The 16,986-nt window shown below is 36.8% G+C and overlaps 1 protein-coding gene and 2 pseudogenes across 1 annotated transcript; all 3 read right to left on the bottom strand.

The window, feature by feature from the left end:
* Positions 1–2,059: 2,059 nt before the first annotated feature.
* On the bottom strand, positions 2,060–2,854 carry LOC140694382 (olfactory receptor 5G9-like). The gene has a single exon (XM_072957649.1). The coding sequence runs from the start codon at positions 2,852–2,854 to the stop codon at positions 2,060–2,062; it is 795 nt and encodes a 264-aa protein (XP_072813750.1).
* Positions 2,855–11,197: 8,343 nt separating this feature from the next.
* LOC140694381 (olfactory receptor 5G25-like) lies at positions 11,198–15,064 on the bottom strand (annotated as a pseudogene).
* A 661-nt stretch (positions 15,065–15,725) lies between these two features.
* Positions 15,726–16,675, bottom strand: LOC140694380 (olfactory receptor 5G3-like; annotated as a pseudogene).
* Positions 16,676–16,986: the final 311 nt, after the last annotated feature.

Below are 16,986 nucleotides of genomic sequence, written 5' to 3'. Positions count from 1 at the left end.
TTTATTATTCTATACGTGTAAAAATTCTATAATAAGAATGTTTTAAAGTAAAAATATGCTTCATGAGGTGCCAGAATATTTGATGGTGAATAGTCGGGAGATGTTTCATAAATGACGATGGAGAGTAGCTGGAAATCAACAGGGATCATGAAGTATGGTGGTGTTCATGAACGCAACAGCATAAACCCTGCCCACCACCCTGACACAGCATCTGTGTCACATGGCAAGGAAACAGAGCTCTGGCTTCTAGAAGGTATGTATATACCATGGGTGATAAGAGGAGCCCCTTACCAGCCACAAGAATCTAAAGAATCTCTACTCTAAGGCACAGATCTAAACACTGATAATTTACTTTCCAGCAAGGAAAAGAGATGTCACTTTATTTCACTACTAGCAGCAAACACATATATATCTGAAACTGTTCACCCTCCATCTAATTAACTGCTTCCACAAAAAGTATTATAAATTAAATGGAGGAAAGTTTTCAGCTAGCATCCTGATCCTTTTAACTGCATCCTATTGGCACTATTTCTATCCTTCTGGTTATGTGGCAAGGGACTGGTCCCTTCTGTCTGAGACAGTTGCTTCACTGAAACTATGATTAGCACCGGCCTATAAACCATCTCCACATCTTGGTATCCAGTTCCCTACATATCTTGCTCACTTCTGAACCCAAGCCACTCCATGCCCATTCCCTGTAATGCACTGTGTTTATAATAACTGCAATATTCAAAGCAAGTTCAACTAACCCTGGAGTGAGGAAGACTGATTGTGACAGTCATCTCATCAACACTTCCTAAGACAGCACTTGCTTATCCAGAAACTCCATTAAGAAAGTTATTTGGACAGAAGTCTACACCCTAGTTTTTCACTACTGTATCACTACTCAAGTTTTCCCACTGTTTTTTTTTTCCTTTTCAGATGTAACTCTTTTTATTAAATAGTGATAAATTTTACATTTTTAGGTCATGCACAACTATCAAGGCAAGAATGCCGGCAGAATCTAGTTTGTACCCAAAAGATGCTTTTCAAAAATCACTAATCTTCCTTGAAATGATTATAATACCTCTTGAATTCTTCAAAATATCTTCAGAGTCAGAGCAGGGTAGAAAGGTGTTAAATGTTTTTAACTTCATTCTATTGTATTGATTTTTTTTTAATTTGGAAACAAGAGCAACAAAAAAGACTAACATGAAAATAAGATATACATTTTATCCATTTTAGTTTACCTCTAACTTCTCAACACCTATTGTCTCTGATTTTTTAGGATTTTTCTCATTTTCTCATTCACTTTTTTGCACCTTATTTCTAATTTCTGTCGTAAGCTATCTTTTATTTAAAAGAACTAGGAAAAACTGAACATCAATTAGTGAAGTTATAATTAGAACAACTAAACGCAAATAGGCAGAGAGGCATCTGGAAATTATTACCAGGAGTCATCACTTTGTGGAAGAATAAGAGTATAAGTTTTTTTTTTTTTTTGGTTAATGTTGTTCTTCATTTGCTTGTCTACATTTTCTTTTCCTTTCCTGTAATGTTCATGACATTGTATTTTTAGAAAGCAAGAATAAATCAAATAGGCATAAAAGATATGAAAAAGAATGTGATACGGGGGATTCATTTAGTTAAAAAAAGCATTTGTAAGCTAAGTAACTACTCTCTTTACTCTTTTCAATTCCATATTTAGAAATAGGGAACATAAATGCTGTTTCAAAGACTCTCACGCAATGTGGACATTTACATTGGTCCAACTAGTGCAAGAATGTTAGTAGCTAGGTGGTCCCCACAGTTTAAGATTTTATCCTATTTCCAGTAATGAAGGTGTCTGAGGAAGCAGAAGTGCTCTGAGTCCATGGGTGACTGGGGATTTTTATCATTTGTAGGGACATAATGAAATGGAGCTTTTAAAAAGGTACCAAAAATCATACAGAAGAATGGAGGTATGACATCCCCTTAAATTCTGCAAATTCTTTGGCCTCTTTGGATGATGACAGGTAATCTAGCCATGTCTAAAAAGAAGCTTTACTCTTCTTCTCTCTTCTGTATTTTAGATGGAAGTCTATCTTCTGATGCAAAACTTCCTTCTGGTGATGGTCCTACACATGGCAGCTTTCACTTCTATATTTCTCAAGCTGTAGATGAGAGGATTCAACATGGGGATGACTGCTGTGTAGAATATGGACACCACTTTATCGAGGTTCAAAGAGAAAACTGCCCCTGGCCTCACATAGATAGGGAAGAGAGCCCCGTACAAGATGGAAACGGCTGTGAAACAGGAAGAGCACATGGAGAAGTCTTTGCACCTCCCAGCAGCAGAGCAGACCCTCAGGATGGCAAGGAGAATGTAAAAATAGGAGATGACAATGGTCAGGCTACTGACCACGAGGATAGCTCCAGCCACAATGAAAACTAGCAACTTATTGATCTGGGTGTCTGCACACATGAGAGAAAGCAGAGGGGACAAGTCACAGACGAAATGATTGATTACTTGGGAGCGACAAAAGGGAAGTCGAAAAGCAGCTGTTGTGTGAGTCATGGTGTTCAGAAACCCCACAGTGTAGGGTCCCGCCACCAGCTGTATGCAGAGCCTCTGGGATATGGCAACGGAATACAGCAGCGGGTTACAGATGGCCATGGATGCCAGGAGAAGGCACTCAATGGCCACAAAGAGCCCAGAGAACCACTGCTGCAAGGCACATCCCAGGAAGGAGATGGCTTTCTGCTCAGTGAAGAAGTCGGCGAGCATCTTGTGGTTCACCACTGACGAAAAGCGGATGTCCACAAAGGACAGGTGACTGAGAAAGTAGTACATCAGTGTGTGGGAGCAGAAATTGAGCCGGATGAGGATAATCATGCCCAAGTTTCCTGTCATAGTAATGAGGTAAAAGAGTAGGGAAGAGCAAGAAAAGGAAGACTTGTTGCCGAGGATGGTACTTCAAGCCTATGAAAATGAACTCTGTGATCTTTGTAGAGTTCTCAGCAGCCATCAGTGAGTTTTGATCTCTAGAGTCAGAAAAAGAGAATTGGTAGCGAATACAACTTTAAATTTCTTGAAAGCATAACGTGACACACAAGAAAAGAAATTACAGATTTTTGATTTAGGAACACTGGTGTTAAAAAAAAAGCCCAAATCAAGTGCTGGCAAATCAAATACATTACAGATCTAAAGGGCAATATGGCTTAAATGTTTTAAAGAGAAAGTTAAAGTTTAACTAAGAATTTGGTCTACATTAGAAAACCTATAAAACTATTGACCATATTTACATATTAAGAAAAGCATTAGTATTATTTCAATAAAATTTTTATAAGAATTTGATTAAATGTGGCTCTCAAAAAAAAAACTTTTCAATATGGACAAGAAAAAGGAAACTATTTAACATAGTAAGAAAGAACCTTCCTGAAGCTTTCAGAGGAAGCATGTGTAGAGTAAAACAAGAGGAACATTCCCATTATAGCCAGAAACTATGTAAGGATGCTCACAATTTATACTATTGAACAATATATTGGAGATTGCAGCCAAAACACTAACATATAAGAAGGAAAGATATAAGAATGTAAAAAAAAGAAAAGAAAATACAGTCAGCGTTTGCAGGCAAAATAGTCACCCATGTAGAAAATGGATGAGTCAACTAATAAGATTTTTCTAAGAAAAAAATTGAAGAGTTCAACAAATAGTTTAGAAGATCAATGTAAAAAATTCAATAACAATTGCTTATGATTTATAATGAAAAATCTCATATTCATCAACTCAAACTGATCAACAAACAATAAAATAAGCCTAACAAGGACTCTTCCAAATTTGTATGAAGAAAAGTACAAACTGTGGAACTTTACTGAAGCAAAGGAAGAAATGCCTAAATCAGTGGAAAAAAAATGTGTTTTACGTATTTCTTATGTATAAAACAGAAACAGACTCAATTATAAAGATCCATTTCCTCCTGAGAAAGTAAAAATTAACTCAGACTCAGGGAGTAAGGACTTGTGTGGCCATCCTTTGGGTGGGAATAGCAGACAAAGGTAAATCAGCTGTGAGGAGAACAGGACACAGTACTTCTCCCGCAGATAACACCGCAGCTGCCAGCATCTAACAACACTTTCTCTGAGTGACAACCGCCTTGTCACTCAATGAGAAAATGTATTTTCTAAAAGTATAGGCTAGCTAAAAACATTCATTGTTAATTATACCAGCAAGATGAAACATGACACTCTGACCAGGAAGATCTAAGTAAGTCACTTTGACATGGCTAAGGAGTCTCAATTTCCTGCACAGGCACAGAGCTCCACAGGAGGGACTTCAGGACACTACATTCCACATCCATCTACACTTTGTAGTTTCTAGGGAAACAGGACCCTGTGTCTGCACTGTGGGCGTGTTGTGATATTGCCCCCTTAACATACAGCCTGCTTCGTTTTGAGCTTCCCAAAGTTTTCTTGATTTAAATTTCATGTAAACTCCACCCTATTTAAAAATCCCACAATAACTTTATTTCCTCTTTGCTCAGTGACATACCCATGGTGCTACTGGTGTGTGATCATCTCATTGGAATGTCTCAATAAAGCTGGCTTGGTCCAACTACAGACTTGTTTCTGGTTGTCTTAGGATGACTGAGCAAGGACACTCACCAAACTATGTGGCTAATTTAATGCAATTTCAACCAACATCTAAATATAATTTTAATGAAACAATCTGCTTTAAAAATTTATGGAAAAAATGTATTTAAAAATAGCCAATATAGTTTCTAAAAAAAAAATAAACATATTCAATGTAGATTTAAAGCTATCATAATTAAAAGAGTAAAGTGTTTTTACTAGAACAAAGAGATGAATAAAAAAGGACAGGAAACCTTTAGAAAATCCACAGGCAGACCTAGGCATGTATGTCAACTGACTATGAATAAATGTTTTATTCCAAGTCAGGAAAGTCAAGATTCAACAAGTCAATATTCATAAAAAAGTGTTACAATAGTTGAATGGCCATTTGAGAAAATAAATACTGTTAAAATTCTACTCTGCATCACTTAAACTAAAAAAATCTTAACTATAAATGTATTATATGAAAATAGCGAAGAATAGTGTTACGATTTATTTTCAATGGTTTTCTTAAACAGAACATAAAAACCACATGAAGAACATGTTGTAAATTTTACTACATCACAATTTTAAACGAATGTATGCCAACATGCATTCTAAGTATTAAGACACACAGATTGGGAAAAAATATTGAAACATATATTACAAAGGATTAAAATCAGAACACACAAAGAACTACCGTTAATCATCAATTAAAATAGCAAATACTCATTGTAATGATAGGCAAAAGATATAATGCATGCCACAAGAGCGGACACCCAAAATCCCAATAAGAATTAAAAAAAAATGCTTAATTTCACAAATAATCATGAAAGCCAAATTGAAAAAAAAAAAACAAACCTCATACTAGTTTCACCTGTCAAATTGACAAAATAAAGAAATTTAAGAATATAAAACACTGATGAGACAGCCAGAAAAAAATGGCAATCACTCATGCTGCAGGGTGGAGCCTCTGGATGGCAATTTTTCACTGTTTTGACTTTTTTTGAAAAAGCAAGTACCTAATGACTCACAAATTCCATTACATAATATCTACCCCAAGGAAAAACAATGGAAAAAGAAGGATGTCTACTTCATCATTGTTTAAAATGATAAAAAAAAAAAAGCTGGAATCCGCATAAATATTGTCCACAAGAGCAACAGCAAAATAAACCTTGGTACAGTCATGGAATACTGTGCAGAAGTTTAAAAAATAGGTAATTTTATATATGCAAACATGGTTATTTTTCCAAAATATGTGAAGAAGCAGCAAGTTAGAGTGATCTCTGCAGTGTGGTTTTAGGAACAAGTTTTAAACCTTAATAACTTCATTAATTACAATTATTTAAATGTGTGCAAATAGAATAAAAGATTCTGTAAGGATATACACCAAATCTGCAATCATAATTTCTGAGCACAGAGGGGCCGTGAACTGGTATGCGATGGGTAATCAAAGGTGACTCCATGTGCATGCAAATTTGATACAGGGAGATTTTGGTACAAGGAGAAAGTATATGCGCATTACCTTTATATTTAAAAGTAATCGAAAACAAAACCAAAAAGGGTAGTAATCTAAAACATGCCCCTAAGGTATTCCAGCAATTTTAGAGAGAGAAGAAAAGAAAACAGCTACGATCAATTTGGGATGAGAAATGTGTGAAGCCTAGGAGGTAGAAAATGAGAAAGTGAGAAACAATTGCAAGCTATGCATCTGGAGTCCTAGATTTCTAAAATTCTAACAAGCTGAGAGAACTCCAAATTCACCTTTACAAATAAGAAAACTGAGTTCCCAAGATATCTGAGCCAAGACCAGAGGGACGGTGACCAATACACCATCACTTACCAGCACGCTGTGCTAAAGCCCATGGTTGACTTCATGATACAACACAATTGAGGTTGCAATGAATACTGAACAAGGAACAAGTATTTATAGAATATTCAAGTCTTACCAGACTCTGCTCCAAGTGCTTTGCAAACTTCAGGTCACTTGATTTCCACCCAAACCTGGATAAGAAACACTTTGTTATCCCCATTTTACAGAGCAGGCAGTAGAGGTTGTAAGTGCAGAAGGTGGAGCCTAAAGCCTGAGAGCAAGGATCTCATAGAATTATCTGAGATTAAGACACCGCCCTGGCTGAATACAGTCTATCCTTTCAATGATGTCACTCTCCCAAAGGGAACCTAGACCTCCCGATGTCCCAACCAAATTCTGCATGTTCTTCATGGGATACAGAATCATTAGCCACTGTCCAAGTGAAGATTTAATGCTGAAGGGTCTGTTGATTACAAAGAAAGCAATGAGGTCTCAGAGAAATAAAGTTACTTAAGCACAGGGGCTCTCAAACATCTGCAAACTGTGCTCTTGTTAATAGTTTTTTCATTAACCTTCCCATTCTGTGCTTTGAGCATGATGCCCATAAGCCAGTGTAATATTGCATCCAGATGGCACCACACCTCAGAGTTTGGGGTGGGGTGGCTGTGCCCAGCCTCTCTCCCATTCAGGGCACAGTTGTTGCAGAAAAATGTGTTACAGCTCAGTGTTACAGCTCAGTTGTGACAGCACCCTGGATCCAGGAGAGAGACCAAGCAGCACTCGGAGAGTTGGAGAACTCAGGTTTATTATGCCAGCGCACCCAGAAGATTTAACACTTAAAGCTCTGGACCCTGTCTGTAGGTTTACACAGGCCTTTTATACGCTGCCAGTTTTACAGTTTGCAACATCATATGCAAATAAAGTGCAACAGAATTTGACCAACCAGGAACAAGCTCTATAAAAATAGACCAATCAGGAGTGAGCTCCATGCAAATGAAGTATTACAAATGGACCAATCAGAAGTTAGGAAAGTGGACCAATCATAAGTGAGAGTCATAACCAATCAGAAGTCAGAGTAATAACCAATCAGAAGTGAGCTCAGGGAACCAATAGAACTCTAGGTGTAAGTTAGCCGCTTTAGAAGCAAAAAGTGAGATAAAACCTCTAGGCCAGGGAAACAGACGGTGCTGGGAGGAAAGCAGCGGCCCTGCCTAGGGGTCCTGCCAGTCTTTCTATGGGGCTTCCCGCCTCAGAGTCACTGGGTCCTTAAGAGGGATTTCACTTGACTATAACCTCTGTGCATTTTACAGGATTTCACATTACTTCTTCTTAGACTGTGTGCAACATTCTAACCAGATACGTGTCTATGTACCAAATAAACACATTTTAAATGTTACACATTTTTATTTTCCCATAAATCCATTTAACTCATTTTGAACTTCTTGAAGATAAACAGAGAAGCAGAAATGATAGTAGTAAAAAAAAGTCTAAACTTACATTTCAACGAATTCCTTTCTTTTTTAGAGAATTAAAGTTAAAATGGAGTACAAATTGCATTCTTTTTCAGCATGCATTTCATCTCCCCACCTCCCCTCGCCCCACCCCCCACCCCCTGCTCTGCACAGAGAAGTCAGACTTTCTAGGAGCCACTTGGTTTTATTCTTAGTTTTCTTCCCAAGGAACTAATGATTCCACTTGGAAACAAATAATAGTCTCGTGGTTTAAAGTTTCCAGAAGTAGTTACATCATTTTTTGTCCTGGGAGAATTTATGTCCCTAAAGTATGCCATAACTTGGGGATTTTATTGCTAAGAAGGATGTAAATTAAAATGTTCTTGCTTTCTTTAAACACTTTTAAAAATCCACTGGGATCACTGTAATTGTTTAGATAAATGCTTTATTTCTTGCCTCCTTCTTAAACTATTTAAAGAGTAAATTTTAGTGCAATGATGAAATAATGTCTGCATTTTCCCCACAAGAAGTACCACAAAATTTCTGGAACTGCTCAACTAAAGTACATTATAATAGAGGATCCAGCACAAGGGTGCCTTATTTGACATTATAATTGTTTATCTTTTTCCCAACATGGACAGGAAAATCACTGAGAATCAGAATGTATGAAGAATTTCTATTCTATTCATGTAGCTTTTTTTCCTGAGAAATTGAAAGAGGTTTCACTGACAAAGGTAAGCCTGATGCTACATTTTTAAGCTTCTATTGATGAATAACAGAGAGAAAAATGTACACATCTTAAGTGTACTGCTCAGTGATTACTACAAAGTGAACACAAACACGCAAACACCACCTACATCAAGAAATACACCATTTCCACCATCCACATCATGTCTGTGAAATTCATCCCTGGTTGAATAAATCTCTAGTTCATATATTGCACTGCTGTTAGTATTCTAATATATTGGTATTTCACAAATGATTGATCCATTTCTGTGTGGTTGGGCGTTTGAGTTTCTCTCAGTTTTTACATTTTGGGAATTTTTCTCCAAAGATCATCCAGTGAACACCATGTCCTTTGGTGTTCATGAGCACACATATCTCTTGGGAAGATACCTGACAGTAAAATTTCCTTATTAGAGGGTACATATATATTCATATTGACTGCTAATTCAAGGAATTTTCCAAAACCCATTATTTACACTCCCATTAGTAGTGCATGAGAGTCAGTATTTGTCATTTTAACCATCTCGGTGAGTGTGGAGTGGTATGTCATTGTGCCTTTAACCACCATTTCCCTGGTTTCTAGCGAGATTGAGCAACCTATTGCAGTATTTATAGGACATTTACATAACCACTTTTATGAACTGCCTGTTCAAGTGCCTTGCTCACATTTTTTGACTGGATTGCCTGTCTTTTTTAAAAGTTAATACTTATCCATATATTCCAGGTGTATCAACTATATGCGTCGTAAATACATTTCCCTTGCTGTGGTTTACATGTTTATGCTCTTCAGTGTAAGCCTAAGTTCTCAATTTTAATGTGATTCAGAGAATCAGTATTATCTTTCATGTTTAGTATGTTTGTACCTTATTATTACTTTTTAAATTTGCAACCACCTGTAAAAGAGATATTCTCTAACATATTCTGGATGCTTTAATTCCTTGCCTTTCACATCTTGATCTCCAAATCATCTGGAGATGATCTTAGTGTGTATTGTGGGATGGGGGTAAATTCCACTTTTTTTCCATGCAGACATCCAATGGATCCAACATCATTTTTTAAAATCATTTTTTCTGTCCCCAGCATCAGCTTTGTCTTAAGTGAATATTGTTGAGAAAATGAGGATGCTAATTATACAGGAAGAAACCTGCTGTCAAACCAATTTACTCAAAGTATATCAGTATTTTCAAATGAAAATGTACTGAAATGAGCAGAAACTTTATCAGGATCAATTTGTGAATACTGCCTTCCCAAAGTACACTGCACGATAAAGCAGAAGTTATTGTCTTTGACAGCTTTACATCATTGTATTATTTTATTTTGGCAAGGAAGGGAGAAAATTAGGTTTATTTGCTTTTAACGGAGGTACTGGGGATTGAACCTAAGACCTCATGCATGCTAAGCATGTCTTTTAAAGAAAGCCTTCAGAGATGACAGTGTGGATCTCATTGAGTCTTAAGTTACAATGATACAAAAACATGATTTATCCCCCTCATGTCTTGGATGTGTTGCTATGTTCCAGTAAGTAAAACACAGAAATATGGCTGAAAGAATATTGTAAGCGGAGAAAATAAAAATGTGAGGCCAAATTATGAGGTCATGGGCAATCCATTGATTCTTCATGGCTGTTTGGCTCATTGTCTGTAAAAATAGAATTAACTTCCTGCCTATGACACAAAAATCAATAAATAACAATAGTAATAGTAACACTTTATTAAAGAACTGGAATGTATTCTACACTTCACATGCACAAATCATGGCAAAAGCCCAGCAAGTGACTATTATGAGCAAAAAGTATAGGGGATGTAAAACACCTTGGTAAAACACCTCCTCTAAACATGAAAGTAGTAGTAGAGAGTGCTATGGTTGCATGGTTCCTGAATAATTCACTTTTTTCCAATTTTATTAATATACAATCGACATAAAATATTGTGTTAGCCCAAGGTGTATGACATTATGATTCAGTATTTATATGTATTGCAACGCGATTACCCTAATAAGTTTATCAATTCCCTAACAGAGTTATAAATTTTATTTCTTGTGATGAGAACTATTAAGATCTACTCTCTTAGCAACTTGGAAATATACAATGCAGTATTGTTAACTATAGTCGCCACTGTATGTTACAGCCCCAGACATATTTATCCTATAAGCGGAAGTTTTTACATTTTGACCATAGTATACTTTTTAACAGTTTGTGTTTAATGAGTCAAGGCCAAGATCACAGACAATGAGAGCTCTCAACATGTTATAAGCAAAATAGAAGTACTTTAAAGTCACTGGTTATGATGATAACATTTACTCAGGATTTAACAAAGAACCTCTCATATCCTAGTCATAAATTTTTGTGTGTATATGAGTAACAATGCTTTTTAAAGTCTTGGGATTCAGTAATCTACTTATCTGAGTTTAAAGTTCTAAAGTTCATTTCTACTGAATAAGAAATAAGAAAAACAAAATGAGAAAATTGTAACCTAAAGACATTGTGTGACTTATCGATGACACAGAGTAATAAAGAGTGAATCTCAACACACAATTTGCAGTTTTTCCATCGTACATATATATTAGCTCTCACTCTGTAGTACAAATGATGTTCTAATTTATTTACCTTCTCAATCTATAATACAAATGTTGTCATAGTTCACTTACTCAAAAGAAATTTCTTCCTTTCAAATGTCCTTCTGAATGAGTCCTTGACCTCTTTGTTTCTTAGGCTATAGGTAAGTGGGTTTAACATGAGTATCACAGCTGTGTAGAACACAGAAACCACTTTGTTAATATTCAGGGAGAAACTAGAACTCCAACGTACATAGATAAAGAAGAGTGTCCCGTAAAGGATGGAGACAGGTGACAGGTGTGAAGAGCAATTGGAAAAGGCTTTCCACCTCCCATCAGCAGAACGGATCCTCAGGATAGCGATGACAATGTAAACATAGGAGACCAAGGTGATCACACCACTGAGTACTCCTAGAGCTCCAGCCAAGATGAAAAGTAAAAATTTACTGATCTGTGTGTCTGCACATGCCAGGGATAGAACAGGAAGGTCACAGAAGAAGTGATTGGTGATATTCGGACCACAGTGAGGCAGGTGAAAGGTGAAAGTTATGTGGATCATGGTGATTTTAAGACCCATGGCAGCATAAGGCCCTACCACCAGCTGCATACAGACTTGCTGGGACATGAGTGTGCACAACAAGGACTTACAGATGACCATATACTGATCATATGCCATGGAAGACAGAAGGAAACACTCAGTCTTTACAGACCAAAAAGCCAGATCTGGGCAACACAACCAAAGAAAGAGAAGACTTTTTTCTCCACAAGGATGTCAGTCAACATTTTGGGACATATGACAGAAGAGAAGCAGACATCTGCAAAGGACAAGTGGCTGAGAAATAAGTACATTCGGGTGTGGAGTCGAGAATCCATCCAAATGAGAGTCATTATCCCCATGTTTCTCAGAAAAGTGACAAGATAAACCAAGAGAAATATCATAAAAAGAAGAAGCTGGCGCTGGAAGTGACTTGTTAAGCCCACAAAAACAAACTCAATCACCAAAGTGTGATTTCCATTATCCACTTCTCTGATCTAATCTGTAAAGAGAAAGAGAGATTTTTCTTTTGAATCAATTCATAATTGGGCTTCTTATTTTTAAAAATAAATACAACTTCTATATTTTTACAATTCACAGAGTAGACTGACAGGTGACACTCCTGCCTCCGACCTCTAGGTGGTCATAACTACCTACTAACTATCTGTGTGATACTGAGTAAGTCGCTGAACCTCACTGGGCCTTTCAGTTTCTTCTTGATCAACACAGAATTTTTGAAGGGAATCAGATTTTTTAGGTGTAGGAGTTCCCTTTGGAGATTACCCAAGGCAAGTCCAGATTATTAACTGTGTTCAAAAGCCCCTGTTTTTGAACAGAGGATATTTTAAGACATATTTTATAGATAAGGTATTATGTGAATTTGATGAATTCAGGCTGATAGCTCTCACTTTCACCTTGGGTGATGGCTGTTAAGAATGTATCTTCCTTGTCAATTCCTTTAGATTCTAGAAAAGTAGTGTTGTATCTAAAGGATACCTTCTGAAGCCTAAGAAGGACTGCAAGCTCAGACAAAAGAAGCTGGTTTTTGAACAGGATTCAAAGGCCACAGCAGTGTCTGCTCTGTGATGCCTTCTCCAAAACACCTCCTGGTGTGTCCTTTTCATCCTGAAGATATTATTTTTCTTTCCCAGCTTCTGCTAATACTCCATTGGTTACAACACTGACTCAGTATTTAAGAACCAGTCTCTTACTATGGACTAAAAACTTCAATGGAGTTTGACAAGATTAATCAGTGTATATACTAACAATATGAGGAATGTAGGTGTTTTAGAGAATAATGACTGAGAATATCCTCAAATTAATGTTTGACACCAAATCTCAGATCCAGGAAGCTCAGAGAACACTAAGGAGGATAAATGTCAAAAACAAACAAACAACTATACCTAAGCTTAAAAATTTCAAAATACAAAAAAATTCAAAGATAAAGAAAAAACATCCTGAAGGAAGCCAGAAGCAAAAACAAAAACAAAAACAAAAAAAAACAACATCTCTTGAGAAACCGTATCTCATTAAAGTTGATGCCCTCCTCCAAGGCACCAATACTGTATATCAGGGGATTTCAGTGTCTGGAGGCATTCATTGATGTAGAATTTCTCTGCTCCTCATATTGGGAGCCACCCTTTCATTCCAAAATATGGAGAACCACTTATAGACCTATGAGATGAACAAAAAAATGTAACTCCATGTGAATTTCCATCACGCCTAATATGAAGAATCAGCTGGGAATATTCCTCACTAATAAAAACAAAGCAAAACCAAAAACATTATCCTAATATGCAACATGTTACACTTATGAAGGAAAAGAATGTGATGCTGCAGTAATGACAGGGTAATTAATCCTCCGAATGGAAGCCACGCTTAAGCAGTGCATGAAAAACAAGCAGAGTTATCCATGTAACCATGGTACAAAGAGTATTCTACACAGAAAAAACATCAGGGCATCAGAACAGCAGTAACTAGAGCTTCAGAGGACAGTTGGTTTTGCATATATTTGCACATATTTGCATATATTTAGAGAAGGACCTCAGAGCCATTGAGGAAATTTATAATTACCACTTGCTTCCTACGGTTCTTCTCCCAATCCCCTTTCAATGGATGTTAAATCATAAATGCTTAAGGAACAATTAAAAAGATAGAAGACACTTCGAGCATCATACTAGGAAGTGACCATCTGAAAAGGTGACCTATGGTTTGAGACACGTTACACAGTGAAGACGCAGAATAGAGGCACTTTAAGGCAAAATTTGACTGGGAAAGAAACTGTTGCGTCCTTCTAGATAAAAATAGGAAAAATACCTTTTCCCTTTGTCACACCTATGCCCAAGTTTTAACAATTCTTAGTAAAATGGTGCTGGAAAATTTTACAAGACTGACAATTAGCGATGTTAGTTTTACATGGATACATTTAAGGTAATATTTACTGTTCCTTTCAAATCTCATCACACTTGCATTGTGTCACTTTTAGCATTCTGCTATCATTTCAAAGGTTTTAGTCAAGAGAAAGCATATCGCTATGTATAGAAGTTATAAACTATGGGGGTGGAGGAAAATGCATATCTTTAGAGGGAAAAAGTGAGAGACTAAAGCACAGAGTGGCTGAGAACCTCTCCATTTTACTTAGGTTTTGAACAATATTTCAGTCACCAATGTTCAGAAGTGTTTCATGAAGTCAGAGAATGGTGGAATGTAGAAACAGCCTTAAGAGAAGGCTACATGAATCCATCCTCCTCAATTTATCCATTTACTGATAAATTTATTCATTCAGTTTTGACACAGACTGTGGCTTTTCAAAAGTGAATCTTAATTAAAAAGGTAGACGTATTTGTTATAAAACAAGTTCAACAACCCAGATGAGGATGGAGCACCACCCCACCCTCCTGCTTCCCATGGGCATGCCACTGAAGTAACCAGTGTTCACAGTTCAGTCTGTAGCCTTCCATACTTCTCTCCATCATCTTGTATAATGTGCATGCCAATATATTCTACACAGTAGGTAGACTCTGCCCACACATTATTTTTACTAAGTGTAATCAATTTTGCAGATTTTACTTTGACTTGGGAGTTTTTTCCATTCACCTACGATAGTATCAGGGAGTTTCTTCCAAACAAAAGCACAGATATCTAAAACATTCTTTTTATAATTAGCTGCACAATGATTCATAAGAAGAAGATTTGCTTCTCCTAATGATACGAAACTATACTGTTTCCTTTTATCCCCCTACAAATGATGCTGCAATATTTGTGTCTGATATTTATATTTCTATAGCATAAATTTCTGAATGTAAGCTAGCTAGGTCAAAGATCAAGTGCATTTTACTAGAAATCACCAAATTAGTTTCTGAAAATGTACCCACTATAGCTAAGTGTAGAATACCCAAATGGTGACCTTACCAGCATTGTAACCTAATCAGCTGAATGTTCACCAATCTGATAGATGGAAAAACAAAAACAAACAAACAAACAAAACCAGATTGCATTTTCATTTCATTTACTTAAGCAACTGAGAATTTGAGCAATTTTTGTATATATTTATGCTTTTGGCCATTTGTATTTCCAGTTATGTCATTGCCCATTCATCTGTTGGTTCATTTCTCTACTGTGTTTCATATATATGTATATACATGCCCCAACGCTTTCCTGTTGGGACACTAACTCATTGTGAGTCACTTGTTCTACAGTTGTTCTCTCACTTTCCATAGTTCAGCTTTTATCAAGGTCTATCAAACCTTTACGGATGGACTTTGTTGATCTTTCTCTTACAATGTTTGCTTTTCTGGGCTGGAATAAAATGTCTTCTCACCTGTAAGAAGATACAAATGTTCTCCTGGACTTTCTTCTGGCATCACTTACATTTCTACTTTCAACATGTATGTAAAATGTTTTATATTCCCCAACATTTTGCAAAGGAGCAGACTGAAGAAGAACAATATAAACAATATGTCTAGTATATGAATGACCTTGAAAACAGCAGACCCAGGAACTAAGGGGAATGTCTCATTCTCAGTACTGTCTTCTCTTGACCACACATAACTGAATTAACAAGAGTGGTGCAGCACAATTAGAATTCTATTTTATCTACTAAAAATTCTTTTTTCCTTTCAAACTTCCTACTGAATGCATCTTTCACCTCTTTGTTCCTCAAGCTGTAGATGAGTGGGTTCAACATGGGGGCTACCACAATATAAAACAGAGAAATCACTTTATTCATATTTGGGGAGGAACTTGAGCTAGGTCAGACATAAATAAAGAAAAGAGTCCTATAGAGGATAGAGACAGCTGCCAGGTGAGAGTAGAGAAGGCTTTCCTCCTCCCATCAGCAGTCTGGATCCTCAGCATGGCCACCAGGATGCAAACATAGGAGACCATGATGATCAGGCCACTGAGAACTCCTATGGCTCCCACAAAGATGAAAAACACCAACTTATTGATCCAGGTGTCTGCACATGCTAGGGAAAGCAGTGGTGAAATATCACAGAAAAAGTGATTGATGATATTTGGACCACAGAATGGTAAGCAAAATGTATGAATTGTGTATGTCATGGTGCTTAGAAGACCCACGGCATAAGGGCCCAGAACCAGCTGCATGCAGACCTTCTGGGACATAATGAGGGTGTACAGCAAGGGCTTGCAGATGGCCAAATATTGATCATATGCCATGGAAGCCAAGAGCAAACACTCAGTTTCCACAAAAAGACCAAAGAACCACATCTGTGCAGCACAACCTATGAAAGAGATGTCTTTTTTTTCTACAAAGATATCACACTGCATCTTGGGGATAATGGAAGAAGAGGAAAATGTGTCTACAAAGGACAAGTGGCTGAGAAAGAAACAGATAGGTGTGTGGAGTCTGGGATTGACCCATATGAGAATGATCATCCCCAAATTACTCCCCAGGGTGACAAGACAGATAAAGAGAAAACTAACAAAGAGGACAATCTGCAGGTGGAGATGATCTGTGAGGCCCAAGAAAAGGAATTCAATCACTGCTGTCTATTTCTTATCTTCCATTGGTCATCTGTAATTTGTTAATAAGAAAGAGAAACATTTTATTATTTAAAAATATATCAATAAGAGTAACAAATAATATTTTATTCAATAACAGAACATCTTAAACAGACTTGTTACAGAAAAGTATTGAAATAATATCAAACTGGAAGATAATATTCCTAGATACTAGGTCAGGACAGTTGATGCAAAGATCCTGTGTCAACTTGGATATTCACCCTTGACCTCTGCTCTCTCTCATCAAGAGTCCAATTCTATTATCTAAAACTCCTTCAAGTTATAAGCTTGTACATGAACTGCTTCCCAAGTTTCAT

This window comes from Vicugna pacos, unplaced genomic scaffold (genome assembly GCF_048564905.1).
Source record: "Vicugna pacos unplaced genomic scaffold, VicPac4 scaffold_21, whole genome shotgun sequence".
NCBI lineage: Eukaryota > Metazoa > Chordata > Mammalia > Artiodactyla > Camelidae > Vicugna > Vicugna pacos.
This window is presented reverse-complemented; position numbering and strand designations above follow the sequence as displayed.

Bases quoted from the DNA above. Each gene is read 5' to 3' on its own strand.
- LOC140694382 (XM_072957649.1), bottom strand. From the start codon at position 2,854: ATGATTATCCTCATCCGGCTCAATTTCTGCTCCCACACACTGATGTAC.